This window comes from Egretta garzetta, unplaced genomic scaffold (assembly GCF_000687185.1).
Source record: "Egretta garzetta isolate BGI_Z169 unplaced genomic scaffold, ASM68718v1 scaffold8, whole genome shotgun sequence".
Lineage (NCBI taxonomy): Eukaryota > Metazoa > Chordata > Aves > Pelecaniformes > Ardeidae > Egretta > Egretta garzetta.
This window is the reverse complement of record NW_009260407.1, coordinates 1849630-1860595: the sequence shown is the minus strand read 5'-3', so window position 1 is coordinate 1860595 and position 10966 is coordinate 1849630. Positions and strand designations below refer to the sequence as shown.

Genomic DNA, 10966 nt, shown 5'->3' with positions numbered 1-10966 from the left:
GCGGCCCCCCCCGCCTGCGGGCGTGGGGGCCATGGAGCGGGTCCAGATGATCAACATCCAGCGGCTGCTGGAGGCGGCCGAGTATCTGGAGCGAAGGGAGAGAGGTAATGGGGGGGGGAGGGGTGCTGGGGCAGCAGCCCTCCCTGGGGGGGAGCGGGGTTGGGGTCAGGGATCCCCGCGGAGGGGCGAGAGCGGCCCCGGCCAAGGGGGTCGGAGCGAGCTTGGCTGGTGGGCCGGTGCAGTGAGGGGTTTGGCGAGGGACGGGGCTGGCAGGTCCCGCCGGAGGCGGTGGCTGAGGTGAAAGGTTTTTGCGGAGAGGGTGAATGCGTTTGCTGGAAGGAAAAGTGGGGATTGGCGTGAAAGCGTCCCACCGGGCAGGAAGGATGGTGGTGGGTGGCTCTGGCTTTGCAGAGGGCTCGATGGCACAGTGAAACATGCCTGGCTTGCCCGGTTCAGGTAGCTTGGACAGGAGGAGAGAGACGAGGCGCTCTCCGGGCTGTCGTGTTTTCTTTTGATGTTTTCAGGTGTTTGAGTGGTGTTGTCCTTCCTCCAAGGTTGGCAGAGCCTTTACACTCCCCTTCCTCTCTTTTCTCCACCTCCCAGTCCACTTCCCTCTGAATACATCATCAGTCATTTCCCTGAGCTCTTGTGGTTAAGGGCCTCCCCAGCTAGGCTGACGGGTTAGTGGCGAGGCCTGCCTGCTGATTTTTTTTTTTTTTTTTCCTTTTTTTTTTTTTTATGGCTTTTTTTTTTTTTTTTTTTTAATGCCCTGCCTGTTGATTCTCATGCAGAATGCGAACATGGCTACGCCTCGACCTTCCCCTCCGTTCCAAGTCCTGGACTACAAGACCCGAGGCCCACACGGAGGCTGAGGATGCGGGCTGGAAAGCGTGGGGTGCAGGGCTGGCTGGCTGGGAGGATGAAGCTGGAGAGGAAAGCTGGAGGCAGAGGAGGAAAACTTACCTTGCGGGGAAAATGGGAAGAATCTGAGTGTGGGGGGATTCAGAGCTGGGACACACAAGTACAGCGTCCCTTCTGGATCCGTAGCGCTGAGAGCAGAGGGGACACAGGGGAGCTGTATCTGAAGTGGCACTGCCAGCTGACTCTGTGCCAAGGCTCAGATGCTGCAGAGGGAAGGGGAATAGGGAGATCTGTTCATAGGGTTCAGGGAGGAGGTAGGCAATAGCTATTCCCATTATATACAGCTGATGTCTTTCCAACCCAGAAGTCACCGCTTTTAAGGGATAGCGTGCGTGCAGCCTGAGTGCTTTGGGACTGTAATGACAGGCATGATTTGAAGCAAGGAAATGATGTTTTGAAATGGATCCCCTACAACAAATGGGAGAGAGGGAGATGGCTGGCTGCTATGTACAATGTGTTAAAAATTCAGCTCAGGAAAACGAAGCCGTCTTTCACTCTGCCTTTCAGGGCAGTGGGATTTCCCAGCTTTCTGATTGCTTGGTAATTGTAGAACTCCATGTTTTTGACACTTCTTTTATTATACAGTGCCATATTTCTTGGTTTCTTAAATCTGGAAGAGACAACAGGATTAAGCCTGTCACTTGGCGCTGTGGGAAGATCTGCCTCTCCCCTCTCGTTCCTGTTCTTTTTGTTTTCTTTTGCTCCCTTCTGTAGAATTGTTCAGACCTTGTTGAGACCTTCCGGGATGGAGAAACTTTAGAAGCATAAAGTATAATTCTGAAGAGGCAATTGCAAGCTTGCTTTTACTGGAGCAAGGCCTGTGCAATCTGTAAAATGGTGGCAGGTGGCTCAGGTGATTAAGTCCCAAATCCCAGTGACTTTGTGTTGGGAAATGATGGCAAATGCTGAATTGAGATCTGTATTTTTCCCTCTAGGTTTCTCACATACTATTTTTCCATCCCACACCTCTTTCTCTCAAAGGCCTTTGTCATGGCAACCTGCCCTTCTCCAGAGGAGGGCTGGAAGCACATCCCCCTCAGGAGCTCCTTAGTACCGGAATCCAGCAGCCTGTAGGCTAGAGAGGGATGCAGAGTGCTCCCTGTCCCTGGGTGCTCAGCATGCCCTGCCAGCACAGAGCCCTCGGGCACAGCTCTCAAGGGGTGCCTTTTTGGGCTGAGACCAGCCCGCTGGGCTGTTAGCATGACAGGCTGAATATATTGATGTGGGGGGAAAGGCAACAGAGAGGCAGAAAAAAGATATTTTCTAGCCTTCTTTAAATCCTTCATTATAGAAGGAATATCGAGGCCAAATTGAATCTTCAGAGTGAGAGTGTAGTCTGGTGAGTTGCCTCCCATGCTTATTTCAGCCTCAGGGAGTGACCGGCGTCAGGTCTGCTCCAGGCAGAGACTAGAGCGGGTTTTGGGGGAGCTCAGACCTTACACACACAGTTGGAAATGGAAGTTTCTTTTAGCGCAAGCCGTAGCAGCTTGCACTTGCTGTAGGAGATGGCAGGCCTTCCAGATGGCTGCAGTGCCGGGAAGTGACAACTGTGAAGTTCAGGGTGCCTCCAAATTCACTGCAGTGTGTTTTGTATGATGCTGAGGATAGCATCAGCCTTATTTAAGGAAGGCTCTGTATCATCCCTTCCTGTTGAAGTCAAAGGAACAATTCAGTAAGTCCTGTCTAGTGGAGTTTGAATGGACTTTGAATTAAATATCAAGCCCTTGATGAGGGGCAAAACTGACATTTCATGTGTGGACAAGAGATTTTCTTAATTACTTCTGTCTCAAAATGTTTAATTACTATAGAGAAAATACGCATTTAGATCTCATGCAGATCTTGTAATTTAAAAGTCTCCTGTAAAAATGTCTCCCAAGCAACCTCATTTTCCTTTTTTTTTCCTTTATTTATACGCTTTTAGAAATCGACACATATGCGTTGTTGATAGTCTTTATTGAACCAAATAATCCATGATTATGTGGTGCAGAGAATTTACAGAGCCTAGATGATTTTTAATTCATAGTTTAAATCCAAGTATTTCGCTTCAGCATTTGCAGCTCAGACGTGACAGCTATTTCTTCCCAACAGGCTCTGTGCTGTCATGGCACAAACACCCAGAAAGTTCTGAAGAGCAGACAGCCCAGCCCTGGCTGGCAATGGTGGAGCAAATCTTATTCTTCTAGAACTACAATGGTCTCCCAGTCCCAGGAAGATAATTTTTTTTCTACCCCAAACAGGGGTGTACAGATAAGAGGGAAAACATTGCTTCATTATTTCTAATTTACATGATGCATCTTTAAAGAAGGCTGTTTTGGCTCAGGTTCTCTCTTCCTTCATTTGTCTCAGTTGTGCAACCAACAGCATGCAGATTGCTGCAGAGGGGTTCCCCTCTGCAATCCTCGGGACATTATCTGTATGTATGTGTAGTGTTTTGCATGGGTATTTTAAAGACCTAGTGTTGCATGATGTGAGTTAAAACCTGAATATATTTAAAAATATGCAGTCTTGCTTTAGTCAGGGATATTTAGGTACTGAAAATTACCCACTTGCAAAAATATGTGGAGAATCACAGTCATTATGACCTGGAGTTCATAATAAACATAGGAAACTTAAAAAAAAAAAAAAAACCCAAAACCAAAACAAAAAAAAACCCCAAAACATTTAACACATAGCTAAAAGCAAAAAAAACCCCAAGCAAATCAATTAGCCAACCCATATTAAATTATAATTTGATTTTGCCTTTTTTTTTTAATTTGCTCTTGACAAAATTATCTTTGGTTTTTGGACTGGGATGAAAAATTAGCAGAGATTTTTTGTAACATACAGTATCATTTATTTAATGTTCATTCTTTCTGAAGACATTTCTGGGACAGAAGCTGAGTTCAAAAAACTTGCTGGAGTAGTGAAATAGCCCATGCTGGGAGTACAGTTCTGTGGGTACATTAACTTGCATTCGATGTCACTGGAAACTGCTCTTATGGAGCCTACATATGCAGTTCTAAATAGACCCAGTTATTTGTAAGGTTCATTATAGTTAGTTAGGATTAGACTGGTTTGATATTTATACATTTTGGGAAATAAAATAAACAGCAGGGATGCTAAATTGTTTTTTTTCCTCCGTAATACAATCAGTTTAATGAAGTTAAGATTTATAACGGAATCTGAAATTACGTTACAATATTAGATTGTCATTTGTGCTTTGTTTTTATTTAGACTCTCGGGCATGTAGAAAAGCCTGTTATTTTTTGGTCTGATCCTGGGGAAATGCCAAGCACCCTCCCAGCGGCGCTAGGAGCCCTCAGCAATCCCGGGAGGCCCGTGTTATTAAGGGCACTCAAAGAATCTATTGCTCAGTTCCATGGGGGAGGGTTTGATCTCTGTCCAGTTTCTTTTTCCTTTCATTTTCCTCTCTTCCCATTATCCTCCCTTGTGTCTGAGGCTGCTTCCCCAAGGCCTTTCAGACATCTACAGTCCGGTAGCAGGTTGCCTGCAGAGCTTGGAATCAGCAGCTGTAATGGGTATGGTAAGGCATTTTGGACATGGTGTCTTGAAAATCTGGGTGTCTGGATTTCTTTGCCCTTCTGGCTATTCTAGTGATGCAGCTCCTCATTTTCTCTGTAGTTGCGCTCACCTCTGCCCCATCTGAAACTTTTTTTTTCCCCCACTTCTAAACCCCATCACTTAGTTTTGTGCTGAATCTTCTCTGTAGCCCTCCAGTCTTGTAACCTTTAAAGCTGTTTTTTGAGGGTAGGGATGGGGGCTGTGTTATTGAAATCCTCAGGTGCTCTTGGCTTTAAGCTTAATTTGCTCACAGTGTCCCTGCGCAAAGATTGGGGGTGCACTAGGTACCTCATATGCCTCAGGTGATGGCTTCATGTGCCACAGGTTCACAAACATGGGCGCAGAAGCTAAAAGGATGTGGCATGTGTAGCTGCGAGTCAACCTTGGCTGTCTGGTGCACAAGAAAGCCTGATTTACCAGAACAGCAGTGCTGTGTGGCTGTACCTGGCTGTGCAGGGGAGGAGTAGGGGGTGGTGGTGAATACTTGCTTAAGCACAGTTTTAAATATAATATATCTTTTCTGTCAGAGGAGGTTCACTGCCCCCGCATTGCGCTGATGACTGAGTACCTGGCAATTTTCAGTCCTTCCTACATCCTCTGGAGTTAGGACAGTGCTGTAATTCTGATTTTATTGGGGAAGGGAAGGTGCAGGGGGCCAAGTGGTTTGCCTATCTTGTGTAGGAAATTCTTGAAAGAGCAGATTTCTGTGTAAGCCGATGTTCTACTTTTCTGCACAAAGCCCCTACCCCTTTCCTCACATCCTGGGGAGCTGGTCTCTAAGGCTTTTTCTTGACAGCGTTGCTGCTTCCTAGCCTCTATCAGTTGTTGTTTCTGGATGACATTTTGTTTATTTGTTTGGGGGCTTATGGTTTTTTAGCTGCTTGCGCTTGCACTGGATTGCACCTTGCTCCACGGCTAGTGGGAGTTGAGTTTTGACTTGCTGTGTGTAGGTGGGTTAGAATCTGGCCCTTGTGTAATACACCAGGGATAGAGACTCTGCTTTCTATCTCAAGCCTTGTAGTGCCAGGGAGCTCTATTCATGGCTCAGGACTTGGCTTTGCTTCATATAGTACAAATCCACATGTGTAAAACAGAGAATGGATGAGATTTGCTGTGCCACGTTTTGATTTATGCCGCATTTTGATAATGTACAAACAGTGTGATTACTATCTGGAATCTTAATGCTGCTGTTGAAATTTAGTCTCGAAAAGTTGGAGATGGGATCTTGCCTTCCAGTAGAGGTTATACATGAATATGCTAGTTAATTTTTCAAGAAAGGAAAACTGGACAAGGCTGGGCTCTTAAGGGTTGCTTCATTGTTAGAGATGTTGAGAGGGACTGACCAGCAGCGTTGAGTATAGTTAAGTGTGAGTATGACTTCTTTTTGAGAAAGCATAATGAGCATGACTTCTTTTTGAGAAAGCGTAGTGACAGTTTGAGTGTTAGACTGGGAAAACAGATTGCTGGTCCGTGCACAAGAGGCGGAATTGCCCCTTGTTACAACCCCACCATCTTCTCTAGGTCTGTACTGGGGTACGGTTGATCAGAGCAGGTTGGCAGGTAGGGCTGTACACAAACAGCCTCAGCACATCCCATCTCCCCATTTAATGTAATTTGTCCCAGTGCAGTCTATAAGTGTAGGCAAGCAAGTTGTAGTGATGCTGGAGCTTCTGAACCTGCTGGCACTAAGTTTTGCCTTTCCTTGTCTCTGCTGATCTCCATCAGAAGCTGAGATCCTGCCAACTATTTGGGGGGAAAAAAAATACCCCATGTAGGTGAGGTTTTGTATGCAGTGTCTTCTCAGTGATGCTTGGCTTTTCAGTACAACTGGCAGGTTACTAGGGAAAATACAGAAAGTAAGGGTGAACCCAGCAAGTGGCATGAGAAGCATAAACCCCGCTCCTTAGTGAGGATTGAGGCCTCTGAAAGTTCTAGGGCTGATATAGTGGTTTCCATGGGGGAAACCTGCTGCGTTCCCCTTTGTCACCCAGTTTACTTTATAGCCCTCCAAGTGGGATGATCCTGTAGAGCTGCAGTTCCCACTTTCCTTTATGTATTAGTAATATAGCCATGCACAGGGAGATCTGTGTGGCAGGGAGTCTATGCAGACACCCATGATTCTGGGCTGGATTTATACTTCGATACCTTCAGTAGGTGTACAATGTAATTTGTGGTCTCTTTAGACCATCCGAGTTGTGCGAGAGGCCTTTGTGTAAACTAGAAGCAGGCCCAGTTGTTGACATTATCTGCAACTTTGCTATAATTCACTGCTGCAGCATCTGTCTGCTGTGAATTGTTGCTTTCTGTGGCTGAAGGCTCATGATCCCTTTGTTCTGCCAGATTTGGGGGAAGCCTCTATAGGAGCATGCTGTTTTGCAGCAGTGGGACTGCTAGTCAGGGCTCATGCCCTTCATGTTGCAGCACTCCACCCAGGTTGAGCTGTGCTGCAACTGCTGTGGGCTGATTTGCATCACTGACAGTGGTGCTGGTGCAGTGACAGGAAACTTCAGATTCTGGTGCTTAGGGTCTTTTGAAATGTAAAAGTTGTTAGGCCCAGCTCCTAGAGAGATTTGGTGCCCTGGGATCGTAGGGAGGATATTTGGGTCAAACCTGGTCATCTGTTCCTGGAATTCCCTCATTTTCTCTTCCCGTTATATTCAGTGTACAGTCAATTCCCTGGTTTAAGCAGTACTCCTTGTTTGTTTGGTGTTTTGATTTTTCTCTTCCCTTCTTGCCACACTTGTACCCTTTTTGTATCTTCTCTGTGTAATGCCTCTCCCACAACACATGCAGTGATTTATCCTTCATGCTTTTGTTTAACCTGACCTGATCCTTTGCTTGACAGTGAATTGGTTGTCACCTGTAGCGCTGTTCCCAGCTGCTCCCTTCTTTGTAGGTAAGACTGACTTTTTCCTTTCTTGCTCCTGGTTGAGCTTTGAAATCCATTTCACTTTCTGACCCAGACTGACCAGTCCATGTCATGTGGCTGAGTTAATTGTGTTGCTTGTTGGGAGTTCCTGCTGTTGATCATCTCCTGATCCGTCCTGACAAACTTCTGCTCAAAGTCAAAGACTGGCTTCTGTTTGCACTCCTCTTGAGAGTGTTGGCTCCTACTCCCTACCCCCTTTGAACCAACAAAGATAGGATTTGTTTTTGTTGAATATTTTGGGCTCTCTTGTTCAGAGGCTGTGGGTCTCTGGGGCTGTGCACTTGGCTGGCCTTTGCCTGGATCTCTTCTCCATGAGACACTGCCTTGTTGATCAGCTCAGAGGGAACAGGCCTGCTTTTTCCACCCTGCTGGATAAATTCCCATCTCTCATTTCTGTGCTCCCTACTGTACTGCCATTCTCTGATAGGGAAGTGATTTCACTTCAGTTCTGTTACTTTATGAATCCAGTTTCAAGTAGCCTAGATGATTTCCAACATTATCGTAATTACTTGTTTATACTTTGCTGCTTGCTGTGTGACAAGCAGGCATGTGGACTGAGCATAATTCTTATGCCTCAGTTTTGATTAAAGTTCCTCTGCGTAAATAAGTTGATTATTTTCTGAATGCTTCTCATTTATCTCCTTCCATGTGTTATACCATCAAGAAGGGAGTAGTTATGGGAAGGGACAGATGACATTGGGTGTGCTGTTGAGACTATTACTCCAGTCACCATTGCCCAGGTGCTTGGGCAGCCGTAAAGCAATGTATAGGTATGATAAGGTAATAGCACCAGTTCTGGTTTGCCTTTAACAGCTAGGTTACAAGCTGCAGCAGTTCATGAACTGCTTCACAAGTAGCTTGGCCATCTGGGAGCAGTGGGAGGTAGCCACCTCGCTGTCTTCATGTTAGTTGCTGCTGCTTGTGAGCCAGAACTGTAAGAACAGAAGAAATCGGAGCTCTTCTGTTTTTTCTCAGCCTTCCTTTTTCATGATTCTCCCAGATGATAGATGAGTATGTCCCTGTTGACAGAATACAGCCCCCGACATCAGGACATCTGGGTTCTCTTCCTGATTTTCTTACAGCCCGTATAAGTCTCTGTGCCTCAGTTTCCCTAAAACAATGTGTAGCTAACAGTAGCGTTAATGTATTTTCCTGTTTTCAAGTATATTTCCCCTCCCTTCACCTCCAGACACGTTGCAGCAATAGGGTTGTAACATGAGAGATAACTAACAAGTCTAAATAAAAAAAGTGAAGAAAGTCTTGCCTGGCCCACAGCCATACAAATGCCATCAGTTTCTTTTCAAACAAAGTGTGTTTCAGTCAGGTGGCGTTTACTCAGAAAGCCTCATTTTCCCCCAGTGCATCTGAAGGCAGTTTCTTTAGGTCAGAAGATGCATGTTGCAGAGAAGTACATGTTCCCCAAACAGACTGTTGCTCTGCAGATGACATTGCTGAGGCTATTTCTGGATATGACCATCTTTCTCAAAAGGGTAATGTTATGTGTGGGAAGAAGCATGGTATAGGGCAAAGGGCTGGCATGCTGGGCCCTTGGATTGTTTCCCGAGTCTGCTGCCGAAAGGCTGCAAGATTTGGGCAGGTCAGATGACCTACATGGGTCCTACCATCTGTACATGATATGGTTCCCACCATCTGTACATTGGGGTAATGCACACACTTTCCTAATCCTGTTTTCAGGAAGCAGAATTGGTGTTTTGGAGCTTGTGGCTGTTTGAAAGAAGATGAGACTTAAGATCCTAAGTTTTTCTAGGTAGATTTGAAAATTGCCTCCTGTGTCTTTATTCTCTTTCTGTGAATCACTGCGATCTTTGTGCCATGCAAAGTACCAGCAGCAATGGTACTGGTTGTGGTGTGGCCTTGGAAGCGACTGAGTCCCTGACCATGCAGTGAGACTCATGGAGCCTGCTGGAAATCAGTGTGGCAGGGACCACACAGAGCTTTCTGCAGTGTCAGGCCTTACCTTGCTCGGTAATGCACTTGAATATTCAACAGAGACAATTTCGTTAACAGAGATATTAAGGTGTTAGCAGGGGAGGGATGAAGTTTGTGCCTCATTCTACTTAAATAATTCATTTTGCTTCAAATGCTCTGTTTATGATGATCGTGTAGGGAGGTTGTCCTTCCCAGGTAGGACTTGGGAGAGATCTGGGGGACAGCATGCATCTGACATTAGTGTGAGGAAGTGTCTGTATTTTGCTGTCCTCATTCTGTGCCATGCTTTTCTCTGTTCATGGGGGAGCTTGGAGGTGCCATGGTGAAGCCACCTGACGTTCCTGCTCACCAGGTCCTGAACAGCATGGGTTTGTCAATGTACTAAAAAAACAAAGACAAAAAAAAAAAAAAATCTGTCTACAAGAAGCTCAAACTCCCTTGCGTCATGGATCATAGACAGGAACCTTGCCTTGGTGAAGGCAAGGAATGTACTTTTTCCTGACCTGTGCGAATCTATCTGAATTTGGCCAAGTTCTAAATCATTATAGAAGATGTTGACTGCTCTATGTCCAAGGAATGTGGTCTAGGGTTTCTCTACTGAAATGGCTAAGATACCTCCCAAAATGAACACGTCAGCCTTTGTGTCTGATCTGTGTGCACCAACCCCTTCTGATGTGGTTAACCGTGGGCTGGGAAGGGAAGGAGGTGGTTTCTGTAGGGCCTTTGCTCACTTGTCACAGCAGTTAGAAGGCAGACCAATGGAGCAGTGAACAGCACGCTGGAGAACTCCCATCGCTCCTGGCCCCGGTCAGCAGCCCTGTGCACATTCAGAAAGTCCCTTTCAGCCCAGCTTGGCATAGGAGACCCCCAAATAGTCTGTTCCTCATGTTGTGATTTTTTCCAGAGTATGAGCCCAGGATCTGAGCTGAGGAAGTGCTGGTGATGCACAGCCACAAGAGAGTTGTGCTTTAAATGTGTAAAGTGACCCACAAAACCAGGCCCTTGAGGGGTCTTCATAGAGGCACCCAGAGGGGCAAGAAGCTGCAACTCTGATTTCCCTGTTCCTTAGCTTCCAATTTGGAAAGAGGGGATGCTTGACAATGAACTTGCTTGTGAACTGCCTAGCCGCTGCTCTCGGTGAGCCTGTCGAAAAGCCTGTAAGGAAACCACTGGTTCTGTATTCAGAGCAGGGCTTGGCTTGAGGCCACACTTTGAACAATGAGGAGAAAACAAAATATTGAATAGCTGCTTGTTCAGCAACCTCAGTTCCTCTTGGCCATGCAGGGCCCTGAGTGAGGGAGTGTATGAGATGGGGCACGTGGGGCTAGGGCCAGCCTCTGCATGTAGGGTCTCAGGTGGTACAGGAGAAGGCCTGTACCAGCAGACTTGCTCCCAGCCTGCACAGTGGGGAGGGAAGCCAGCTGGGGACTTCTTTGCTGGCCCCAGTTTGCAAGAGTGAATGCAAAACAACATTCTTGCTGTTGTGTGGCCTGGCTTGGAAAACCCTTCCCCTGCAGAGTGCCATCTTCTGCTGCTTATCGGGGTGTTGCTCTGGTTTTGGGGAGTTCAGCTGTGGGAATGGAAGAGACTCATGAGGTTCAGCCG

At 46.5% G+C, this 10966-nt stretch overlaps 1 protein-coding gene across 1 annotated transcript in view; it reads left to right on the top strand.

Annotated features, from left to right (window-relative positions):
* Positions 1–6: 6 nt before the first annotated feature.
* MXI1 (MAX interactor 1, dimerization protein) overlaps positions 7–10966 on the top strand; it is a 47283-nt gene continuing 36323 nt past the window's right edge. Inside the window, exons 1-2 of the mRNA XM_009643465.2 lie at positions 7–104; positions 792–895. Of these exons, the coding sequence (XP_009641760.1) occupies positions 32–104; positions 792–895 (177 nt within the window). The 5' untranslated portion in view covers positions 7–31. The remainder of the gene's footprint in view (positions 105–791; positions 896–10966) is intronic.